Source organism: Triticum aestivum, chromosome 2B (assembly GCF_018294505.1).
Source record: "Triticum aestivum cultivar Chinese Spring chromosome 2B, IWGSC CS RefSeq v2.1, whole genome shotgun sequence".
Lineage (NCBI taxonomy): Eukaryota > Viridiplantae > Streptophyta > Magnoliopsida > Poales > Poaceae > Triticum > Triticum aestivum.
This window is the reverse complement of record NC_057798.1, coordinates 456780264-456806656: the sequence shown is the minus strand read 5'-3', so window position 1 is coordinate 456806656 and position 26393 is coordinate 456780264. Positions and strand designations below refer to the sequence as shown.

The 26393-nt window shown below is 42.5% G+C and overlaps 1 protein-coding gene across 1 annotated transcript; it reads right to left on the bottom strand.

Moving 5' to 3' along the window:
• Positions 1-1688: 1688 nt before the first annotated feature.
• Positions 1689-2995, bottom strand: LOC123041384 (transcription repressor OFP13). Its single transcript, XM_044464003.1, has 2 exons — positions 2399-2995; positions 1689-2306 (listed from the first exon to the last, which is right to left on the bottom strand). The coding sequence occupies exons 1-2, from the start codon at positions 2948-2950 to the stop codon at positions 1884-1886; spliced, it is 975 nt and encodes a 324-aa protein (XP_044319938.1). The 5' UTR covers positions 2951-2995; the 3' UTR covers positions 1689-1883.
• Between the last annotated feature and the right edge of the window lie 23398 nt (positions 2996-26393).

The window sequence follows — 26393 nt, the reverse complement described above, 5'->3', positions numbered from 1 at the left end:
GCTGCGCTGGTTATGGACGTCCTGGCAGCAACCGATGAGGCCCTGGACGGCCTTCCCCTTGCCATGCGACGATACAGACCAGAAGCTGTTCGCTGGAGCAACAAAGATCACCATTGGCGACGGCCAAAGGGCAGGTTTCTAGACATGTCCCTGGCTCAACAGCGCGCCCCTGATTACCACCTTCCCGAGCATGTTCAAGCACTCCAGGAGCAAAAACAGATCGGTTGCCGCTGCCCTCGTCAACGAACAGTGGATAAATGATCTCAGCCACGGCGACACGGCCTCCATTGTTGTCGATTTCCTCAGGCTCTGGCGACGGCTCCAACAGGCTCAGATCACCCTCGACAACCAGGTCACGGACCGGATCATCTGGACTGCGGGAGGAGGGGACTCGTTCTCGACCAGGGCTGCGTACAAAATGTTCTTCAAGGACGCGCCGAGCACGGGCCACGGCGCCGTCATCTGGAAAGGCTGGGCGCCGGGAACCGTCAAGCTGTTTGCATGGCTGCTGCATAATGACAGTCTGGTGCAATGACATGCTGCAGAGGAGGGGGTGGCCGAACGGTTACTTCTGCGGCTTGTGCCTGAGAAACCTCAAGTCTTCACTACATCTGAACTGGGACTGCCCCTTCTCCAGGATGATTTGGAGCTCTGTTGCCATATGGGTCGGCTGTGAGACGCTGGGCCTAAGCAGGCGACCAGCTCATAGCTCTCTACAACACTGTTTGACGATGATCAGCCGCACGCTGGTCAACTAGAGGAGAGGAATCAAAACAATGGCGATGCTGGTCGCTTGGCACATCTGGAAGGAGTGGAACGCATTCGTTTTCAGAGGGAAAACGCCACGGACTGATGATGTTCTTCAAGCAATAAAGCTTGATCTTGCGTCTTGGAGATCTGCTGGAGTCGCATGTTTAGAGCACCCGTTCGGGGACACAGCAGCAAGGCAGTAAGATCACGATGGGCGTCTATGGACGCCATCATCGCCGTTTTCTTTTTAGTTTCCATGCTCTTGTGAGCTTTTTCCGTTTGCCATGATCACTTGATCCCCGCTTGTTTTTCGTATGCTTTCTCCTAAATCAATGAAACCGGCCTAAACCGGGTCTTTCAAAAAAAGATATTCCTATCATATGAACCAAATTTACTAAATTGAAGTGATTGAGATTTACTAAATTTTCAGACAGCTGAAATTTAGCAAAACCATTTCTAATTTCGTCATGCAGCAATTACGGTCGGAATTACTAGCGGTCAAATAGTACCATAAAAACGATGTAAATGTCCAGAAGGACGGATGTTTGCATCTGGGCAAGCATACAATGCGCGGATGGAGTGTCATCTGTCGCTGGCTAGTGCATTCAAAGGACATAAACCTCACATATTTATGAGCAGCTGGTGAGGCTTGCATTAAAGGGAAGCCGGATCCAATCCTTTGAACCCTATGGTGTCCGATCCATTGCACCACAAGGGGCAATGGTTTGACCCGTTTTTTCGTCTGGACCTACTCAAGAAAACTGGAGACGCAGCTCTTGGCGCCAAAATTTTGTGAAGCAACCACAGGTAGTAACCACCATGAATATGTTAAGGATTAACCAGAGTTGGCTCACTTATATTTTACAATCCATGAATACGCAGCCTAGCAACAGAGAGAGCACAGCAAGAAAAAAAAAAGAATATGCAAGTATGGTCAATGGATCATCTCAGCAACAAATATACTTAGGAGTACACGTTAATGGAGTAGCGGGTCAGCATCGATTAGTTTTGGCAACTGTACAATCATTCCATACCTCTCACCAGCTCACAAATATTTAACACAAAAACTCTCTTCTGAGTTCTGACTCTGGGCGAGACTAAAAAAAGGAGGAGGAATCAAAACGAGTTCCTGATCAGCACTTCTCTTCGTCGTCGAAGGTGGCCGACGAGTAATCCTCGAACGTAATGCACGACGACGACGGCGACTGCGACGGCAGCGACGGACTCGGCGGGGTCGCCAGGCTCACGAGCAGGTCCACGAAGGCGCCCACGATGACGCCGTGGACGCCCTTGGCGTTGAGCTTGAGGTACCACGCCAGGAGCTCCTCCAGGCCCTCCCAGTCCCGCAGCCCGTGCGCCGCCACCATCTCCGCCATGGACGCTCGGAAGTCGCCGTACGGGTCCTCCGACTCCATTGATACCACCACCGCGCCAGCCTTCAGCTCGGAGTAATCTGCCGGCTTCTGCTCGGTCTTGCCGGCCGGCGCGGTGTTCGCTTCTTCGTCCTCGGCGGCCGCGTCCGTGGTGATGTCTTCGGTCTTGCCTAGCGCCTCCGCCTGAAATATCTCTCGTGTTAACAGTGCTTCAACTGGTATCATTATCACTCATCTGCTCAGATAGTAATACTACAAGGCATACAATGCATTACCTGCGTGGGCGAGAAGAACTCTGCGCCGGCCGGCTCAAAGAAGAGCCGTTCCGACCGCACGCCGCGCACGACGGCTGTCTCACGCAGCTGCTGCTCCTTTCTCTCCTCCGCCTCCGGCTCCCGATCCACGGCAGCCTGTCCCGACACGGCGAAGGAGTTCCGGCCACTGCACGACGCTTCATCCAGGGACGGGCGCCGTAGGAAGTGCTCCGACCGTGTGTCGTACACTGTGTTCGCCGTCCGGTACACGACGGCCGCGGCATCCTCAGGGCGCGCGCGGAATGAGCTGGTGCGTGGGTGACGGCACGACGGCCACGGCCACGTGGACGGGGCCGGCGGGTAGCAGAGCTGCCGGTGTTGCGGGGTCGACGGCGACGGAGATGGCGAGGGCGGCGACGACGGCGGGCGGTGCACGTCGCGGAGCTTGTACAGGATGGCGGCGAGGCCCTTCCTGGCCTTGGCGGCGGGGCGGTGGCTGCCGCTTCCGATGGCGGCGCGCGCGCGCTTCTTGAGCTTGCGGAAATGCAGGTGGGGAGGGTGCAGGGGAGACATTGCGCTGCCGCGTTTCACGGAAGGGTGGGTCGTGGTGGTCTTGCCGCTTCTGCCCTGCTCTTGTTTGTTTTGCTTGTTTTATAGAGGATGGAGAAGAAGATGGGGCCTGGCTGGTAGTGAGCCCATTTACTGCAGGGTTGGAGAGGTTTCAGTAAAGAATTGAATACTGCCATTGAATGTTATATTCGCTCAGCCAAAGGCAACCACAAGAAATGAGAAATATGGAAATTTGACAGAAATTTAATTACAGAACTGTAGGAACGAGAAAAGACTCCTAGAAAAGACTCCTAATACATATTTAGATAGTTAAATCGTCAACCTAAAACTACGCGAATGACTTATTCACCTAGACGGAGATAGTACATTGAGTTTTTTTTTACTTGAATTTTCGCAGACAAACATAAGGGCCAGTTTGGAACACAGCAACTCAAAAAGTGATATAGAAACATTGGAGGAATTCAGATGTCATGTAATCTGAATACCTATCGAATTTCAGAACATATGGATACACTAAAACTGTCATTCGGGAAGTGTGGGACAATGGGTGGTGCCCAACTAACTTTCCCGAGTTCCTCCAATTCTTGTTTGGATGCTTGGGCCAGGTTCGTAGATTGACATGGGTCAATTTTGGTACCTTGATGTGGTCGTTGTGGTGTATTAGGAACAAGCTAGTGATTGAGCATATATTTCCTAACATGATCACCGACGCTATCTATAAAATATGTGGATTCTTTCGACCGTGGAGGCCCTTGTCCAAGTGGCGTGCTAGAGCGGCGGTGGACGAACTGACAAGGAGATATAAGGAACTGGCGGCTTGCCTCCTGATGGTCACCTACCCCCCTTGAGGATGTATCTTGTATTTTGCTCTGGCTTATGTGTTGTTGTGCCCGCAGCCGAGACTTCATTCTCTCCTCTCGTTTTCTCTGTTTTTGTTTTTAATTTGGACATCTAGTTGACCAGTTTGGTTGTATTGATGTTGCTTTATCTATGAAGCGGGACACGAAGCCTTTTTCGATAATGTGGAAGAAGAAAGCACAGGAGGATCATGTCTCCCCCATTGTCCCATTCTGTAGGAATTACGATATTTCTATGGATTGTCCCATTCCATAGGAATTTTATAGGATTCTTATGGCTCCTTTGATTCAAATCCTATAGGATTTTTTGCTAAGAATATTTGTCTACTACTTCTAGTAGGATTTTCAGCATCCACTCAAACATCTTTAAAAAATCATTTTTTTCCTATGATGCAATCAAACAACCCAAATCATGTAGGATTAAGATGAGCATGACATCTCAATCATACTTTTTCCTATTCCCGCATTCTTGAATCATGTGAATCGAAGAGGGCCTCTTTGATCCACAGGATTCCGAAAATACAAGAATAAGAAAATTATAGGACTGAAGTGGCATATTCACTTAAATTCAATAGGATTAGAAACTTGTTTGATGCCATGGGAAAAACAAAGGAATTGTAAAAAGAGACGAAGTGGATGTTAGATTTTCAACAAAATGTAGTACAAACACTCAATAGGAAAAAATCATATGGAAGGATTTCAATCCTCCAAAAATCCTATAGAATTTCTTTGAATCAAATGAGCCCTTATTCCAAAACATCACTGTAGTTTCTTAGTAGGAATTTGGTTCTTCAAACTTTCTTTAATTTTCTTTGTTATAAATGCGGCCTAAAACAAGGTTGGAGTAGAGTTAAAATCCTTATGGAACTTGCATAGAAAACCAATCCGTAAAATTGTGGATATGTGGGCTACTCTCATTGAGAGGGTTAAGCTGAGAATTTAATTTCCATGGTGGTAGCACAATTGGTCATTGACGGGTTGTTCATCTAGTGGTACACTAATGACACCATTTTTTTATGGACATTTTTTAGAAAAAATATAAAAACCTCAAGCTCTTGCTCCACGCTTTCAACAACTTTCAGGTTAAAAACATAACTTCCACAAAACTGAGATAGTTCTATTTTGGGAGGTGATGAATGTTAGAGCATCTACGACCAGACACGTCAAATGCGACGCCCTCAATTCTTCGCGTCCACAGTGGTGTCCCTCATACAAAATTCTCAAATACACACATTCCCATGCAACATAAAAATAATCAATTAATATGTCCAGTCATTGTTCGGGTGAGCTTCCTAGTAGGTTCGAATAAATTAATTCTGGTTTGTGGGCTATTCTTTGCTTGTCAATATGGCTCGGTAGATATGAAATTCCTCAACGGCCGAGGCATGTGTGCTGGTGATGGTGGTGTGTGCACGGCTAGGCGGTCATGAGGGGCATATTTACCCGCCATAAGTGATGCCCTAATCTCCACATCACGAAAAATCAAGTATTAATGTCATGTAATTTATATTTTTCTCTAGAGGCTACTATGTTTGCAATTTTTTGCATGTTTTTGGATGTGTATAATCCGAAAGATAGAGAGAGGGAGCTTGGAATCTTGTGGTATATCACCTAGATACAATAAAAGTAAATCAATAAAACGCTTCGACTCCTTTTGATAGCTAGTTATGTGTGAGCAGACTGATATAGTGGTGGCCGGTGACTATGGTGGTGGACAACGCAAATATATATTCTCTTGGGGTGAAAACCCATGATATTGCATTCTCTCTTGTTTAGGCATCATCAACATCCGCGCATCGTTACCTTGTTGAAGGTGTAGGTCTGAAGATACTTTTTGAGGTGATAGCCCTTGGTATGACATTAAAAGGATCGTGTGGACCCAAAGAAGGGTGAGTAGGTATAATTACATTTTTTTCTTGAATATTAGCAAGTTTAAGAAAAATATAAAGATACGCCTAAACAATTGCTACCGAAAGGTAAACAATACAGTATGATGAATGCCAGGTCTTGTGACTAAAGTAAACCTTGCTGCAGACTCAAACATTTACAAACTTTCGAGGGTATATGTTGATTCATCACTAAAAAAACCTGCCATCTAGGAGTCTTCAACCTCCAAGAGTAACAAGAATAAAGTGAAAACGCTTAAGTATTTCTCAAATAATAAATTACTTCCATCAAGAGAGAGACGGGGGTGGATCTACAATTGGGTGGAATCACTCTCAAGAATTGTCAAGAATCTCCAAGATATCTTTGATGTGGTGTGTCGAGTATGAGAGGGAACCTTTCTCGGATCCACGGTTTCTTTGAAGTTTTGGTCGATCCCTCCATGGAGTGGTGAAGGGTTATTTATAGCCATGAGCGAAACTAGCCATTTCACTGCAGAAAACTGCTCACCGCATAGTCCAGTCGAATACTGCCAAACCAGGTCATCCACTGCTTGTTTAGCACAACACTGGATGCAGAGAAAAACACCAACCACTAGACAATCCGGTTGAGTTGCATGGACATGCCGAACATTAACCGAACAAAAAAGGTCCTCCTAACCTTCCATCAGTCTAGAATAAATCTTTTATGTTGTCGCGAGCAATTAGCCAAACAGTCCAACAGTTTGCTCAATCCGACCAACGTTCGGACCAAAACACTCTCTGAACATCCATCTAACCATATGTCTAGCTAGACATTTTAGCTTATGTTTCCTGGAAGTAATTAGCCAAACAGTCCAGCCACCCAAGACTTTGTTTCTTTTAATCTTTTGAATCTGAGTAGCATTGGACTTGTAGGGAGGAATGGAATGTCTGATAATTACGAGCCGAGCAATTATTCGATCCCCTCTCAATAGTGTGTTGTTGGGGAACGCGATAATTTCAAAAACTTTCCTACGATCACGCAAGATCTATCTATGTGATGCATAGCAACGAGAGGGGAGAGTGTGTCCACGTACACTCATAGACCAAAAGCGGAAGCGTTAGTTAACAAGGTTGATGTAGTCGAACGTCTTCGTCACCCAACCGATCCAAGTACCGAATGTACGGCACCTCCGCGTTCAGGACACGTTCAGCTCGATGACGTCCCTCGTACTCTTGATCCAGTTGAGGCCGAGGGAGAGTTTCGTCAGCACAATGGTGTGGCGACGGTGATGATGAAGTTACCGACACAGGGTTTGCCTAAGCACTACGACGATATGACCGAGGTGTGTAACTGTAGAGGGGGGCACCGCACACGGCTAAAAGATCAACTTGTGTGTTCCAGGGTGCCCCCCTGCCCCCTATATAAAGGAGCAAGGGGGAGGCCGGCCGGCCCTCCTAGGGCGCGCCCCACAAGGGGAGTCCTATACTAGGACTACTAGTCCTAGTAGGATTCCACCAAGAGGGAGAGTGGGGGAAGGAAGGAGAGGGAGAAGGGGGCATGATACGTCTCCAACGTATCTATAATTTTTGATTGTTCCATATGCTATTATATTACCTGTTTTGGATGTTTATGGGCTTTACTATACATTTTTATATCATTTTTGGGACTAACCTATTAACTGGAGGCCCAGCCCAAATTGTTGTTTTTTTGCCTATTTCACTGTTACGCAGAAAAGGAATATCAAATGGAGTCCAAACGGAATGAAACATTCGGGAGAGTTATTTTTGGAACAAACACAATTCAGGAGACTTGGAGTGTACGTCAAGAAGCAACCGAGGAAGCCACGAGGCATGAGGGCGCGCCCTAGGGGGGTGGACGCGCCCCCACCCTCGTGGCTCCCCTGACCGACTTCCTTCGCCTATATATATCAACATACCCTGAAAACATCCAGGAGCACCACGAAACCCTATTTCCGCCGCCGCAACCTTCTATACCCGTGAGATACCATCTTGGAGCCTTTTTCGACGCTCCGCCGGAGGGGGAATCAATCATGGAGGGCTTCTACATCAACACCATAGCCTCTCCGATGAGTTGTGAGGAGTTTACCACAGACCTTCGGGTCCATAGTTATTAGCTAGATGTCTTCTTCTCTCTCTTTGAATCTCAATACAAAGTTCTCCTCGATCTTCTCGGAGATCTATCTGGTGTAACTCTTTTTGCGGTGTGTTTGTCGAGATCAGATGAATTGTGGGTTTATGATCAAGTTTATCTATGAGAAATATTTGAATCTCCTCTGAATTCTTTTATGTATGATTGGTTATCTTTGCAAGTCTCTTCGAATTATCAGTTTGGTTTGGCCTACTAGATTGATCTTTCTTGCAATGGTAGAAGTGCTTAGCTTTGGGTTCAATCTTGCGGTGTCCTTTCCCGGTGACAGCAGGGGTAGCAAGACACGTATTGCATTGTTCCCATCGAGGATAAAAAGATGGGGTTTATATCATATTGTTTGAGTTTATCCCTCTACATCATGTCATCTTGCCTAATGTGTTACTCTGTTCTTATGAACTTAATACTCTAGATGCATGCTGGATAGCGGTTGATGTGTGGAGTAATAGTAGTAGATGCGGGCAGGAGTCGGTCTACTTGTCGCGGATGTGATGCCTATATACATGATCATGCCTAGATATTCTCATAACTATGCACTTTTCTATCAATTGCTCGACAGTAATTTGTTCACCCACCGTACTTATGCTATCTTGAGAGAAGCCACTAGTGAAACCTATGGCCCCCGGGTCTATTTTCCATCATATAAGTTTCCGATCTACTTTATTTTGCACTCTTTACTTTCCAATCTATATCATAAAAATACCAAAAATATTTATCTTATTATTATCTCTATCAGATCTCACTTTTGCAAGTGGCCGTGAAGGGATTGACAACCCCTTTATCGTGTTGGTTGCGAGGTTCTTGTTTGTTTGTGTAGGTACAAGGGACTTGCGTGTAGCCTCCTACTGGATTGATACTTGGTTCTCAAAAACTGAGGGAAATACTTATGCTACTTTGCTGCATCACCCTTTCCTCTTCAAGGAAAAACCAATGCAGTGCTCAAGAGGTAGCAAGAAGGATTTCTGGCGCCGTTTCCGGGGAGGTCTTCGCACAACTCAAGACATACCAAGTACCCATCAGAAACTCTTCTCCCTCGCATTACATTATTTGCCATTTGCCTCTCGTTTTCCTCTCCCCCACTTCACTCTTGCCGTTTTATTCGCCCTCTCTTTCTCATTTGCCTCTTTTTCGCTTGCTCTTGTGTGCTTGTGTGTTGGATTGCTTGTCACGATGGCTCAAGATAATACTAAATTGTGTGACTTTTCCAATACCAACAATAATGGTTTCCTTAGCACTCCGATTGCTCCTCTTACCGATGCTGAATCTTGTGAAGTTAATGTTGCTTTGTTGAATCTTGTCATGAAAGATCAATTCTCTGGTCTTCCTAGTGAAGATGTCGCTACTCATCTAAACAACTTTGTTGATTTGTGTGATATGCAAAAGAAGAAAGATGCGAATAATGATATTATTGAAGTTATTTCCGTTTTCACTTAGAGATTGTGCTAAAACTTGGTTTCCATCTTTGCCTAAAAATAGTATTGATTCATGGAATAAGTGCAAAGATGCTTTTATCTCTAAGTATTTTCCTCCCGCTAAGATCATCTCTTTAAGAAACGATATTATGAATTTTAAGCAACTAGATCATAAACATGTTTCACAATCTTGGGAGATGATGAAATTAATGATTCGCAATTGCCCAACACATGGATTAAATTTATGGATGATCATACAAAAAATTTATGCCAAATTGAATTTTGCTTCTAGAAATATTTTAGATTCGGCCGCGGGAGGCACTTTTATGGAAATCACTTTTGGAGAAGCTACTAAACTCCTAGATAATATTATGGTTAATTATTCTCAATGGCACACCGAAAGATCTACTAGTAAAAAAGTTCATGCGATAGAAGAGATTAATGTTTTGAGTGGAAAGATGGATGAACTTATGAAATTGTTTGCTAATAAGAGTGCTCCTATTGATCCTAATGATATGCCTTTGTCTACTTTGATTGAGAATAATAATGAATCTATGGATGTGAATTTTGTTGGTAGGAATAATTTTGGTAACAATGCTTATAGAGGAAACTTTAATCCTAGGTCGTTTCCTAGTAGTTCCTCTAATAATTATGGTAATTCCTATAGCATTCTTATGGAAATTTTAATAAGGTGCCCTCTGATTTTGAGATTAGTGTTAAAGAATTTATGATTTCCCAAAAGAATTTCAGTGCTTTGCTTGAAGAAAAATTGCCTAAGATTGATGAGTTGGCTAGGAACATGGATAGAATTTCTCTTGATGTTGATTCTTTAAAACTTAGATCTATTCCACCTAAGCATGATATCAATGAGTCTCTCAAAGACATGAGAATTTCCATTGATGAGTGCAAAGAAAGAACCGCTAGGATGCGTGCTAAGAAAGATTGCTTTGTAAAAGCGTGGTCTTCTAGTTTTCATGATAATAATGATGAATATATAAAAGTGATTGATGTGTATCCTATTTAATCTTTGTTTTGCAATATGAATCTTTATCATGATGGGACTGGAGATGAGTCAACTTTAGTTAGAAGGTGTCCCAATGATTTGGAGTTTTTAGATCTTGATGCAAAATTTGGTAAAAGTGGGATTAAAGAGGTCAAAACTTTACATAGCAATGAACCCACTATTTTGGATCTCAAGGAGTTTAATTATGACAATTATTCTTTAATAGATTGTATTTCCTTGTTGCAATCCGTGTTAAATTCTCCTCATTCTTATAGTCAAAATGAAGCCTTCACCAAACATATCGTTGATGCTTTAATGCAATCTTATGAAGAAAAACTTGAATTAGAAGTTTCTATCCCTAGAAAACTTTATGATGAGTGGGAACCTACTATTAAAATTAAAATTAAAGATCATGAATGCTATGTTTTGTGTGATTTGGGTGCTAGTGTTTCCACGATTCCAAAAACTTTGTGTGATGTATTAGGTTTCCATAAATTTGATGATTGCTCTTTAAACTTGCACCTTGCGGATTCCACTATTAAGAAACCTATGGGAAGAATTAATGATGTTCTTATTGTTGCAAATAGGAATTATGTGCCCGTAGATTTTATTGTTCTTGATATAGATTGCAATCTTTCATGTCCTATTATTCTTGGTAGACCTTTCCTTAGAACGATTGGTGCAATTATTGATATGAAGGAAGGAAATATTAGATTCCAATTTACATTAAGGAAAGACATGGAACACTTTTCTAGGAATAAAATCAAATTACCTTATGAATCTATTATGAGAGCCCCTTATGAATTGAATACCAAAGATGGCAATACTTACATCTATTCTCGCTTTTATGCCTAGCTAGGGGCGTTAAACGACAGCGCTTGTTGGGAGGCAACCCAATTTTATTTTTGTTCCTTGATTTTTGCTCCTGTTTAGTATTAAATAATTCATCTAGACTCTGGTTAGATGTGGTTTTATGTTTTAATTAGTGTTTGTGCCAAGTAGAACCTATAGGATCATCTTGGGTGATAGTTAATTTGATCTTGCTGAAAAACAGAAACTTTTGTGCGCACGAGAATAATTTTAATAAATCACAGAAACATGATTTTTAGTTGATTATTTTTGAAGTAGATTAATAGAAAAAATTCCTAGGACTTCCTATTTTGGTAGAAGTTTTTAGGTTCCAGAAATATTAGAAAGTTACATATTACTACAGACTGTTCTGTTTTTGACAGATTCTGTTTTTCGTGTGTTGTTTGCTTATTTTGATGAATCTATGGCTAGTATCGGGGGGTATGAACCATAGAGAAGTTGGAATACAGTAGGTTTAACACCAATATAAATAAAGAATGAGTTCATTACAGTACCTTAAAGTGGTGGTTTGCTTTCTTGCACTAACGGAGCTCATGAGATTTTCTGTTGAGTTTTGTGTTGTGAAGTTTTCAAGTTTTGTGTAAAGATTTGATGGACTATGGAATAAGGAGTGGCAAGAGCCTAAGCTTGGGGATGCCCAAGGCACCACAAGGTAAATTCAAGAACAACCAAAAGCCTAAGCTTGGGGATGCCCCGGAAGGCATCCCCTCTTTCGTCTTTGTCTATCGGTAACTTTACTTGGAGCTATATTTTTATTCACCACATGATATGTGTTTTGCTTGGAGCGTCTTGTATGATATGAGTCTTTGCTTTTTATTTTACCACATTTATCCTTGCTGTACACACAGGAGAGACACACATGATTCGGAATTTATTAGAATACTCTATGTGCTTCAATTATATCTTTTGAGCTAGACAATTTTGCTCTAGTGCTTCACTTATATCTTTTTAGAGCACGGCGGTGGTTTTATTTTGTAGAAATTATTGACCTCTAATGCTTCACTTATATTATTTTGAGAGTCTTTTAGAACAGCATTGTATTTGCTTTGGTTATAAATCCTAATATGATGGGCATCCAAGTTGGGTATAATAAAAACTATCATATAGAGTGCATTAAATACTATGATCAATTCTAGTTGGGTAATTATGGAACTGAGAAATACTTGTGTTAAAGTTGGCAAGTCCCGTAGCATGCACGTATGGTAAACATTGTGTGACAAATTTGTTGCATGGGGTATTTTTTCATTGCCTTCCTTATGTGTGGAGGCCGGGATCGCGTGATGGTTAACTCCTACCAACCCTTCCCCTATGAGCATGCGTAGTAGTACTTTGCTTCGAGGGCTAATAAACTTTTGCAATAAGTATATGAGTTCTTTATGACTAATGTGAGTCCATGGATTATACGCACTCTCACCCTTCCACTATTGCTATCCTCTCTTGTGTCGCGCAACTTTCACCGGTATCTTACACCCACCATTTACCTTCCTCAAAACAGTCACCATACCTACCTATTATGGCATTTCCATAGCCATTCCGAGATATATTGCCATGCAACTTTCCACCGTTCCGTTTATTATGACACGCTCCATCATTGTCATATTGCTTTTGCATGATCATGTAGTTGACATCGTATTTGTGGCAAAGCCACCGTTATAATTCTTTCATACATGTCGCTCTTGATTCATTGCATATCCCGGTACACCGCCGGAGGCATTCACATAGTCATATTTTGTTCTAAGTTTTGAGTTGTAATTCTTGAGTTGTAAATAAATAAAAGTGTGATGATCTTCATTATTAGAGCATTTTCCCAAGTGCGGAAAGGATGATGGAGACTATGATTCCCCCACAAGTTGGTATGAGACTCCGGACTTTATGAAAATAAAAGAGGCCAAAGAAGCCCAAATAAAAAAAGAGGCCAAAGAAGCCCATGATGTCTACTACACAACCTTCTTCTTGTAGATGTTGTTGGGCCTCCAAGTGCAGAGGTTTGTAGGACAGTAGCAAATTTCCCTCAAGTGGATGACCTAAGGTTTATCAATCCGTGGGAGGCGTAGGATGAAGATGGTCTCTCTCAAACAACCCTGCAACCAAATAACAAAGAGTCTCTTGTGTCCCCAACACACCCAATACAATGGTAAATTGTATAGGTGCACTAGTTCGGAGAAGAGATGGTGATACAAGTGCAATATGGATGGTAGATATAGGTTTTTGTAATCTGAAAATATAAAAACAGCAAGGTAACTAATGATAAAAGTGAGCGTAAACGGTATTGCAATGGTAGGAAACAAGGCATAGGGTTCATACTTTCACTAGTGCAAGTTCTCTCAACAATAATAACATAACTGGATCACATAACTATCCCTCAACATGCAAAAAAGAGTCACTCAAAAGTCACTAATAGCGGAGAACAAACGAAGAGATTATGGTAGGGTACGAAACCACCTCAAAGTTATTTTTTCTGCTCGATCTATTCAAGAGTCCGTAGTAAAATAAGGCGAAGCTATCCTTTCTGTTCGATCTATCATAGAGTTCATACTAGAATAACACCTTAAGACACAAATCAACCAAAACCCTAATGTCACCTAGATACTCCATTGTCACCTCAAGTATCCATGGGCATGATTATACGATATGCATCACACAATCTCAGATTCATCTATTCAACCAACACAAAGTACTTCAAAGAGTGCCCCAAAGTTTCTACTGGAGAGTCAAGATGAAAACGTGTGCCAACCCCTATGCATAGGTTCATGGGCGGAACCCGCAAGTTGATCACCAAAACATACATCAAGTGGATCACGTTATATCCCATTGTCACCACAGATAAGCACGGCAAGACATACATCAAGTGTTCTCAAATCCTTAAAGACTCAATCCGATAAGATAACCTCAAGAGGAAAAATCAATTCATCACAAGAGAGTAGAGGGGAGAAACATCATAAGATCCAACTATAACAGAAAAGCTCGTGATACATCAAGATCGTGCCATAGAGAGAACACGAGAGAGAGAGAGAGATCAAACACATAGCTACTGGTACATACCCTCAGTCCCGAGGGTGAACTACTCCCTCCTCGTCATGGAGAGTGCCAGGATGATGAAGATGACCACCGGTGAGGGATCCCCCCTCCGGCAGGGTGCCGGAACGGGCTCCCGAGAGGTTTTTGGTGGCTACAGAGGCTTGCGGCGGCGGAACTCCCGATCTATTCTTGTCTTTGATGTTTTTAGGGTATATGGGAATATATAGGTGAAAGAAGTCGGTCAGGGGAGCCACGAGGGTCCCACGAGGGTGGAGGGCACACCCAGGGGGTGGGCGCGCCCCCTGCCTCGTGGCCTCCTTGAAGCTTCCCTGACTTGCACTCCAAGTCCCCTGGATTGCTTCCGTTCCAAAAATAACGCTCCCAAAGGTTTCATTCCGTTTGGACTCCGTTTGATATTCCTTTTCTTTGAAACACTGAAATAGGCAAGAAAATAGCAATATGGGCTGGGCCTCCAGTTAATAGGTTAGTCCCAAAAATAATATAAAAGTACTTAGTAAAGCCCATGAATATCCAAAATAGATAAGATAATAGCATGAATGCTTCATAAATTATAGATACGTTGGAGACGTATCATCCCACCAAAAAATGAGAGAAAAAGAGAGAAGGGACAATGTTACTATCCTTTTTCCACACTTGTGCTTCAAAGTAGCACCATGATCTTCATGATAGAGAGTCTCCTATGTCGTCACTTTCATATACTAGTGGGAATTTTTCTTTATAGAACTTGGCTTGTATATTCCAATGATGGGCTTCCTCAAAATGCCCTAGGTCTCCGTGAGCAAGTGAGTTGGATGCACACCCACTTATTTTCTTTTGTTGAGCTTTCATACATTTACAGCTCTAGTGCATCAGTTGCATGGCCATCCCTACTCACTCACATTGATATCTATTAATGGGCATCTCCATAGCCCGTTGATACTCCTAGTTGATGTGAGACTATCTTCTCCCTTTTTGTCTTATCCACAACCACCATCCTATTCCACATATAGTGATATATCCATGGCTTACGCTCATGTATTGCGTGAGGGTTAAAAAGGTTGAAGCGCGTTAAAAAGCATGAACCAATTGCTTGGCTGAAACCGGGGTTGTGCATGATGGGAGTATTTTGTGCGACAAAAATGAAGCATAGCCTAACTATATGATTTTGTAGGGATAAGCTTTCTTTGGCTATGTTATTTTGATAAGACATGATTACTTGTTAGTATGCTTGAAGTATTACTATTTTTATGTTAATATGAACTTTTATTTTGAATCATTTGGATCTGAACATTCATGCCACAATAAAGAAAATTACATTCAGAAATATGCTAGGTAGCATTCCACATCAAAAGTTCCGTTTTTATCATTTACCTACTCGAGGACGAGCAGGAATTAAGCTTGGGGGTGCTTGATACGTCTCCAACGTATCTATAATTTTTTTATTGTTCCATGCTATTATATTACCCGTTTTGGATGTTTATGGGCTTTACTATACACTTTTATATCATTTTTGGGACTAACCTATTAACCGGAGGCCCAACCCAAATTGCTGTTTTTTTGCCTATTTCAGTGTTTCACAGAAAAGGAATATCAAATGGAGTCCAAACGGAATGAAACCTTCGGGAGAATTATTTTTGGAACAAACGCAATTCAGGAGACTTGGAGTGTACGTCAAGAAGCAACCGAGGAAGCCAGGAGGCAGGAGGGCGCGCCCAAGGTGGGTGGGCGCGCCCCCACCCTCGTGGGCCCCTTGTGGATCCCCTGACCGACTTCCTTCGCCTATATATATCAACATACCATAGAAACATCTAGGAGCACCATGAAACCCTATTTCCACCGCCGCAACCTTCTATACTCGTGAGATCCCATCTTGGAGCCTTTTCCGGCGCTCCACGGGAGGGGGAATCGATCATGGAGGGCTTCTACATCAACACCATAGCCTCTCCGATGAGTTGTGAGTAGTTTACCACAGACCTTCGGGTCCATAGTTATTAGCTAGATGGCTTCTTGTCTCTCTTTGAATCTCAATACAAAGTTCTCCTCGATCTTCTTGGAGACCTATTCGATGTAACTCTTTTTGCGGTGTGTTTGTCGAGATCCGATGAATTGTGGGTTTATGATCAAGTTTATCTATGAGAAATATTTGAATCTCCTCTGAATTCTTTTATGTAGGATTGGTTATCTTTGCAAGTCTCTTCGAATTATCAGTTTGGTTTGGCCTACTAGATTGATCTTTCTTGCAATGGGAGAAGTGCTTATCTTTGGGTTTAATCTTGCGGTGTCCTTTCCCAGTGACGGTAGAGGCAGCAAGGCACGTATTGTATTGTTGCCATCAAGGATAAAAATATGGGGTTTATATCATATTGCTTGAGTTTATCCCTCTACATCAAGTCATCTTTCCTAATGCGTTACTCTGTTCTTATGAACTTAATACTCTAGATGCATGCTGGATAGCGGTCGATGTGTGGAGTAATAGTAGTACATGCAGGCAGGAGTCAGTCTACTTGTCACGGACGTGATGCCTATAATTATTCGCATTTCTATCAATTGCTCGACAATAATTTGTTCACCCACCGTAATACTTATGCTATATTGAGAGAAGCCACTAGTGAAACCTATGGCCCCCGGGTCTATTTTCCATCATATAAGTTTCATGTCTACTTTATTTTGCAATCTTTACTTTCCAATCTATATCATAAAAATACCAAAAATATTTATGTTATTATTATCTCTATCAGATCTCACTTTTGCAAGTGGTCGTGAAGGGATTGACAACCCCTTTATCGTGTTGGTTGCGAGGTTCTTGTTTGTTTGTGTAGGTACTAGGGACTTGCGTGTAGCCTCCTACTGGATTGATACCTTAGTTCTCAAAAACTGAGGGAAATACTTACGCTACTTTGCTGCATCACCCTTTCCTCTTCAAGGGAAAACCAACGCAGTGCTCAAGAGGTAGCAGGGCGCCACCCCCCCCCCCCCCTTACCTAATCCAATTCGGACCCAAGGGGGAGGGTGCGCACGGCCTGCCCTGGCCGCCCCTCTCTCTCTCTCTCCACTAAGGCCCATGTGGCCCATTAGTTTCCTCGGGGGGTTCCGGTAACCCTCCAGCACTCCGGTTTTATCCGAAACTTCTCCAGAACACTTCTGGTGTCCGAATATAGTCGTCCAATATATTTATCTTTACATCTAGACCATTTCGAGACTCCTTGTCTTGTCCGTGATCTCATCCAGGACTCCGAACAAACTTCGGTCATCATAACACATAACGCATAATATAAATCGTCATCTAACGTTAAGCGTGCAGACCCTACGGGTTCGAGAACTATGTAGACATGACCAAGACACACCTCCGGTCAATAACTAATACCGGAACCTGGATGCTCATATTGGCTCCTACATATTTTACAAAGATCTTTATCGGTCAAACCGCATAACAACATACATTGTTCCCTTTGTCATCGGTATGTTACTTGCCCGAGATTCGATCGTCGGTATCATCGTACCTAGTTCAATATCATTACCGGCAAGTCTCTTTACTCGTTCTGTAATACTTCATCCCGCAACTAACTCATTATTCACAATGCTTGCAAGGCTCATAGTGATGAGCATTACCGAGAGGGCCCAGAGATATCTCTCCGGAACACAGAGTGACAAATCCTAATCACGATCTATGCCTACCCAACAAACACCTTCGGAGACAACTGTAGAGCATCTTTGTAACCACCCATTTACATTGTGATGTTTGATGGCACACAAAGTGTTCCTCCGGTATTCGGGAGTTGCATAATCTCATAGTTTGAGGAACTTGTATAAGTCATGAAGAAAGCAGTAGCAATGAAACTGTAACGATCATAATGCTAAGCTAACAGATGGGTCATGTCCATCACATCATTCTCCTAATGATGTGATCCCGTTCATCAAATTACAACACATGTCTATGGTTAGAAAACATAACCATCTTTGATTAACAAGCTAGTCAAGTAGAGGCATACTAGGGACAATATGTTTTGTCTATGTATTCACACATGTACTAAGTTTCTGGTTAATACAATTATAGCATGAATAATAAACATTTATCATGAAATAAGGAAATAAATAATAACTTTATTATCGCCTCTAGGGCATATTTCCTTCAGTCTCCCACTTGCACTAGAGTCAATAATCTAGATTACATAGTAATGATTCTAACACCCCTGGAGCTTTGGTGTTGATCATGTTTTGCTCGTGGAAGAGGCTTAGTCAACTGGTCTGCAATATTCAGATCCGTATGTATCTTGCAAATCTCTATGTCCCCCTCCGACACTTGATGACGGATGGAATTGAAGCGTCTCTTGATGTGCTTGGTTCTCTTGTGAAATCTAGATTCCTTTGCCAAGGCAATTGCACCAGTATTGTCACAAAAGATTTTCATTGGACCCGATGAATTCGGTATGACACCTAGATCGGATATGAACTCCTTCATACAGACTCCTTCATTTGCTTCTTCTGAAGCAGCAATGTGCTCCGCTTCACACGTAGATCCTGCCAGGACGCTCTGCTTGGAACTCCACCAACTGACAGCTCCTCCATTCAATAAAAATATGTATCCAGTTTGCAACTTAGAGTCATCCAGATCAGTGTCAAAGATTGCATCGACATAACCGTTTACGACGAGCTCTTTTTCACCTCCATAAACGAGAAACATATCCTTAGTCCTTTTTAGGTATTTCAGGATGTTCTTGACCGCTGTCCAGTGCTCCACTCCGGGATTACTTTGGTACCTCCCTGCTATGCTTATAGCAAGGCACACATCAGGTCTGGTACACAACATTGCATACATGATAGAACCTATGGCTGAAGCATAGGGAATGACTTTCATTCTCTCTCTATCTTCTGCAGTGGTAGGGCATTGAGTCTGACTCAATTTCACACCTTGTAACACAGGCAAGAACCCTTTCTTTGACTGATCCATTTGAACTTCTTCAAAACTTTATCAAGGTATGTGCTTTGTGAAAGTCCAATTAAACGTCTTGATCTATCTCTATAGATCTTGATGTCCAATATGTAAGCAGCTTCACCGAGGTCTTTCATGGAAAAACTCTTATTCAGGTATCCCTTTATACTATCCAGAAATTCTATATCATTGCCAGTCAACAATATGTCATCCACATATAATATTAGAAATGCTACAGAGCTCCCACTCACTTTCTTGTAAATACAGGCTTCTCCAAAAGTCTGTATAAAACCATATGCTTTGATCACACTATCAAAGCATTTATTCCAACTCTGAGAGGCTTGCACCAGTCCATAAATGGATCGCTGGAGCTTGCACACTTTGTTAGCACCCTTTGGATCGACAAAACCTTCTGGTTGCATCATATACAACTCTTCTTCCAGAAATCCATTTAGGAATGCAATTTTGACATCCATCTGCCAAATTTCATAATCATAAAATGCGGCAATTGCTAACATGATTCGGACAGACTTAAGCATCGCTACGAGTGAGAAAGTCTCATCGTAGTCAACTCCTTGAACTTGTCAAAAACCTTTCGCAACAAGTCGAGCTTTGTAGATAGTAACATTACCGTCTGCGTCGGTCTTATTCTTGAAGATCCATTTATTTTCTATGGCTTGCCGATCATCGGGCAAGTCCACTAAAGTCCACACTTTGTTCTCATACATGGATCCCATCTTAGATTTCATGGCCTCAAGCCATTTCGCGGAATCTGGGCTCATCATTGCTTCCTCATAGTTTGTAAGTTCACCATGTTCTAGTAACATGACTTCCAGAATAGGATTACCGTACCACTGTGGTGCGGATCTCACGCAGGAAGACCTACGAGGTTCGGTAGTAACTTGACCTGAAGTTTCATGATCATCATCATTAACTTCCTCACTAATTGGTGTAGGAATCACTGGAACTGATTTCTATGATGAACTACTTTTCGAGAAGGTACAATTACCTCATCAAGTTCTACTTTCCTCCCACTCACTTCTTTCGAGATAAACTCCTTCTCTAGAAAGGATCCATTCATAGCAACAAAGATTTTGCCTTTGGATCTGTGATAGAAGGTGTACCCAACAGTTTCCTTTGGGTATCCTATGAAGACGCACTTCTCCGACCTGGGTTCGAGCTTATCAGGTTGAAGCTTTTTCACATAAGCATCGCAGCCCCAAACTTTAAGAAATGACAACTTTGGTTTCTTGCCAAACCACAGTTCATAAGGCGTGATCTCAACGGATTTTGATGGTGCCCTATTTAAAGTGAATGCATCCGTCTCTAAAGCATAACCCCAAAATAATAGCGGTAAATCAGTAAGAGACATCATAAATCACACCATATCCAATAAAGTACGGTTACGATGTTCGGACACACCATTTCGCTGTGGTGTTCCAGGTGCCGTTAGTTGTGAAACTATCCCATGTTGTTTCAAATGAAGACCAAACTCGTAACTCAAATATTCACCTTCACAATCAGATCATAGAAACTTTATTTTCTTGTTATGATGATTTTCCACTTCACTCTGAAATTATTTGAACTTTTCAAATGTTTCAGACTTATGCTTCATTAAGTAGATATAACCATATCTACTCAAATCATCTGTGAAGGTAAGAAAATAAAGATACCCGCCATGAGCCTCAACACTCATTGGACCGCATACATCTGTATGTACTATTTCCAATAAGTCAGTAGCCCGTTCCATTGTTTTGGAGAACGGAGTTTTAGTTATCTTGCCCATAAGGCACGGTTCGCAAGCACCAAGTGATTCATAATCAAGTTATTCCAAAAGTCCATCAATATGGAGTTTCTTCATGTGCTTTATACTGATATGACCCAAATGACAGTGCCACAAATAAGTTGCACTATTATTATCAACTTTGCATATTTTGGCTTCAATATTATGAATATGTGTATCATCACTATCGAAATTCAACAAAAATAGACCACTCAGCAAGGGTGCATGACCATAAAAGATATTACTCATATAAATAGAACAACAATTACTCTCTGATTTAAATGAATAACTTTTTCGCACCAAACAAGATCCAGATATAATGTTCATGCTCAACGATGGCACCAAATAACAATTATTCATGTCTAAAACTAATCCCGAAGGTAGATGTAGAGGTAGCGTGCCGACGGCGATCACATCAACCTTGGAACCATTTCCCACACGCATCGTCACCTGAGACAATCTTCGTTTAATCTGTAGCCCCTGTTTCGAGTTGCAAATATGAGCAACAGAACCAGTATCAAATACCCAGGCGCTACTATGAGCGTTAGTAAGGTACACATCAATAACATGTATATTAAATATACCTTTCACTTTGCCACCCTTCTTATCCGCCAAATACTTGGGGCAGTTCCGCTTCCAGTGACCACTCCCTTTGCAGTAGAAGCACTCAATTTTAGGCTTAGGTCCAGACTTGGGTTTCTACTCTTGAGCAGAAACTTTCTTGTCGTTCTTCTTGAAGTTCCCCTTCTTCCCTTTGCCCTTTTCTTGAAACTAGTGGTCTTGTTGACCATCAACACTTGATGCTCCTTCTTGATTTCTACCTCTGCATCCTTTAGCATCGCAAAGAGCTCGGGAATAGTCTTGTTCATCCCTTGCATATTATAGTTCATCACGAAGCCTTTATAGCTTGGTGGCAGTGATTGAAGAACTCTATCAATGACGCTATCATCAGGAAGATTAACTCCCAACCGAGTCAAGTGGTTATGGTACCCAAACATTCTGAGTATGTGTTCACTGACAGAACTATTCTCCTCCATTTTGCAGCTGTAGAACTTGTTGGAGACTTCATATCTCTCAACTCGGGCATTTGCTTGAAATATTAACTTCAACTCTTGGAACATCTCATATGCTCCATGACGTTCAAAACGTCTTTGAATTACCGATTCTAAGCCGTAAAGCATGGCACACTGAACTATCGAGTAGTCATCAGCTTTGCTCTGCCAGATGTTCTTAACGTCATCAGTAGCATCTGCAGTAGGCCTGGCACCCAGCGGTGCTTCCAGGACGTAATTCTTCTATGCAGCAATGATGATAGTTTTCAAGTTACGGACCCAGTCCGTGTAGTTGCTGCCATCATCTTTCAACTTAGCTTTCTCTAGGAACGCATTAAAATTCAAAGGAACGGTAGCACGGGCCATTGATCTACAATAACATACACATGCAAAATAACTATCAGGACTAAGTTCATGATAAATTAAAGTTCAATTAATCATATTACTTAAGAACTCCCACTTAGATAGACATCCCTCTAGTCATCTAAATGATCACGTGATCCAAATCAACTAAACCATGTCCGATCATCACGTGAGATGGAGTAGTTTTCAATGGTGAACATCACTATGTTGATCATATCTACTATATGCTTCATGTTCGACCTTTCAGTCTCAGTGTTCCGAGGCCATATCTGCATATGCTAGGCTCGTCAAGTTTAACCCGAGTATTCTGCGTGTGCAAAACTGGCTTGCACCCATTGTATGTGAACGTAGAGCTTATCACACCCGATCATCATGTGGTGTCTCGACACGACGAACTGTAGCAACAATGCATACTCAGACTCAGGGAGAACACTTGTACCTTGAAATTTAGTAAGGGATCATCTTATAATGCTACTGTCGTACTAAGCAAAATAAGATGCAGAAAAGATAAACATCACATGCAATCAAAATATGTGACATGATATGGCCATCATCATCTTGTGCTCATGATCTCCATCACCGAAGCATCGTCATGATCTCCATCGTCACCGGCGCGACACCTTGATCTCCATCGTAGCATCGTTGTCGTCTCGCCAACTATTGTTACTACGACTATCGCTACCGCTTAGTGGTAAAGTAAAACAATTACATGACGATTGCATTGCTTACAATAAAGCGACAACCATATGGCTCCTGCCAGTTGCCGATAACTTTCTTACAAAACATGATCATCTCATACAACAATTTATATCACATCATGCCTTGACCATATCACTTCACAGCAAGCCCTGCAAAAGCAAGTTAGACGTCCTCTACTTTGTTGTTGCAAGTTTTACGTGGTTGCTACGGGCTTCTAGCAAGAACCGTTCTTACCTACACATCAAAACCACGATGATTTTTCGTCAAGTGTGCTGTTTTAACCTTCAACAAGGACCGGCCGTAGTCAAACTCGATTCAACTAAAGTTGGAGAAACAAACACCCGCCAGGCACCTTTATGCAAAAAGCACGTAGGTAGAACCAGTCTCATGAACGCGGTCATGTAATGTCGGTCCGGGCCGCTTCATCCAACAATACCGCCGAATCAAAGTAAGACGTTGGTGGTAAACAGTATGACTATTATTGCCCACAACTCTTTGTGTTCTACTCGTGCATATAACATCTACGCATAGACCAGGCTCAGATGCCACTGTTGGGGAACGCGGTAATTTCAAAAAAATTCCTACGATCACACAAGATCTATCTATGTGATGTATAGCAACAAGAGGGGAGAGTGTGTCCATGTACCCTCGTAGACCGAAAGCGGAAGCGTTAGTTAACGCGATTGATGTAGTCGAACGTCTTCGCGATCCAACCGATCCAAGTACCGAACGTACGTCACCTCCGCGTTCAGCACACGTTCAGCTCGATGATGTCCCTCGTACTGTTGATCCAGTTGAGGCCGAGGGAGAGTTTCGTCAGGACAATGGCGTGGCGACGGTGATGATGAAGTTACCGACGTAGGGCTTTGTGTAAGCACTATGACAATATGACCGACGTGTGAACTGTGGAGGGGGGCACCGCACATGGCTAAAAGATCAACTTGTGTGTTCTAGGGTGCCCCCCTGCCCCCATTTATAAAGGAGCAAGGGGGAGGCCGGCCGACCCTCCTAGGGTGCGCCCCACAAGGGGCGTCCTACTAGGACTACTAGTCCTAGTAGGATTCCACCAAGAGGGAGAGAGGGGGAAGTAAGGAGAGGGAGAAGGGGGGCACCGCCCCCCCTTCCTTAGTCCAATTCGGACCCAAGGGGGAGGGGGCGCGTGGCCTGCCCTGGCCGCCCCTCTATCTCTCCAATAAGGCCCATGTTTCCCATTAGTTTCCCCGGGGGGTTCTAGTAACCCTCCGGCACTCCGGTTTTATCCGAAACTTCTCCAGAACACTTCTGGTGTCTGAATATAGTCATCCAATATATAAATCTTTATGTATCGACCATTTAGAGACTCCTTGTCATGTCCGTGATCTCATCCGGGACTCCTAACAAACTTCGGTCATCAAAACACATAACTCATAATACAAATCGTCATCGAACGTTAAGCATGCAGACCCTGTTGGTTCGAGAACTATGCAGACATGACCAAGACACATCTCCGGTCAATAACCAAGAGTGGAACCTGGGTGCTCATATTAGCTCCTACATATTCTATGAAGATCTTTATCGGCCAAACCGCATAACAACATATGTTGTTCCCTTTGTCATCGGTATGTTACTTGCCCGAGATTCGACCGTCGGTATCATCATACCTAGTTCAATATCGTTACCGGCAAGTCTCTTTACTCGTTCTGTAATACTTCATCTTGCAACTAACTCATTAGTCGCAATGCTTGCAAGGCTTATAGTGATGAGCATTACCGAGAGGGCCCAGAGATACCTCTCCGAAACACGAAGTGACAAATCCTAATCTCGATCTATGCCAACCCAACAAACACCTTCAGAGACACCTGTAGAGCATCTTTATAACCACCCATTTACGCTGTGATGTTTGATAGCACACAAAGTGTTCCTCCGCTATTTGGGAGTTGCATAATCTCATAGTCTGAGGAACTTGTATAAGTCATGAAGAAAGTAGTAGAAATGAAACTGTAACGATCATAGTGCTAAGCTAACGGATGGGTCATGTCCATCACATCATTCTCCTAATGATGTGATCTCGTTCATCAAATGAAAACACATGTCTATGGTTAGGAAACATAACCATCTTTGATTAACGAGCTAGTCAAGTAGAGGCATACTAGGGACAATATGTTTTGTCTATGTATTCACACATGTAGTAAGTTTCCGGTTAGTACAATTCTAGCATGAATAATAAACATTTATCATGAAATAAGGAAATAAATAATAACTTTATTATTGCCTCTAGGCCGGGCATATTTCCTTCATGTGTATTCCCTAAAACTCAAGAATAAAAGGAAAAGCTATGCTCTCGCCATTGTTGCACATATCTCGGGCCATAATCATTGGGGGTGTCTATGATCCACACAGGAAGTAACTATGTCGAATAAAACCTAGCATTATTAGTCCTCTATGAGTATATTGTCATCAATGTCACAACACGATCAAGGAATGATTGCTCTCTTAGACATTTGATTTTATCAATCAACATCGGCACGTGAGAGTTGGTTCTTTCTTGAAGGTGTTGTTGTCGAACACTCTGCCATTTTTCTGCTAATATGCTGTTGTAGGTTTGGTGGTGGTTTGGGGATGCTGTCACGAGACATGACCTCAAGTTTTCCCTCCTCTTTGTAAACCTATTTGTTCGGTGTTATCATTAATCAATAATATATATGGGTGGATCACTTGATGGAGAGGCTATGTACCTTTTCTTCTTTTCGATAAAACAGCTTCGGCTCCAGAATACCAAAGGACGAGAAGGACCACGTTGGATTGTAGGAACAAGTAAAATACAAAAAAATCAGGAGTGCAAGCGCAAGACATACGGTGCAAACCATAGGAAATAGTATGAGTTTAGAGGGAGCACAATAAACTTGGAAAAAGTATCCCCATCCTATGTGAATGAATGTAAAAATGTGATTGCCAAAATTGTCAAAATTTCTATGGGACTAACCCATAGGAAAGCAATCAATAGAATTTAGGTAATACCATACCATCTAAATAACACTTATGAGGTTGCAGCCTTAAAAAATCCAAAGAATCCCGTTCATGAATAAATCCTAACGGCTGAAATCCAGCATCTTATGAAATTCCTACAGTCAAAGGGGTCTTTACTCCTACTCACATTTCTGTTTTCCTCACTTTCACCCCTCTATTCATTTTTATGGTTTCACTATTTGACAACCTCTATATTTTTACTAGTAATGTTAAGTTCTAAATTTGTAATAGTTTCAATTGTGTAAAGAGACCGGTGGTAGGAGCTAGGGTTCTATCGGGTCTAGGACGGAGGTTGTAGGGGAAGGAGGGTGTTGGACGTGGTTGAGCTCGCGGTCGCCGGCCACTGGGCGCTGTCGTGCATGCGGGAGGCGGCGGCAGCGCAAGAGGCAGGAGGCCGCTAGGGTTAGGGTCCGGTTCCTTTGGGAGCGGGGCAATAGAG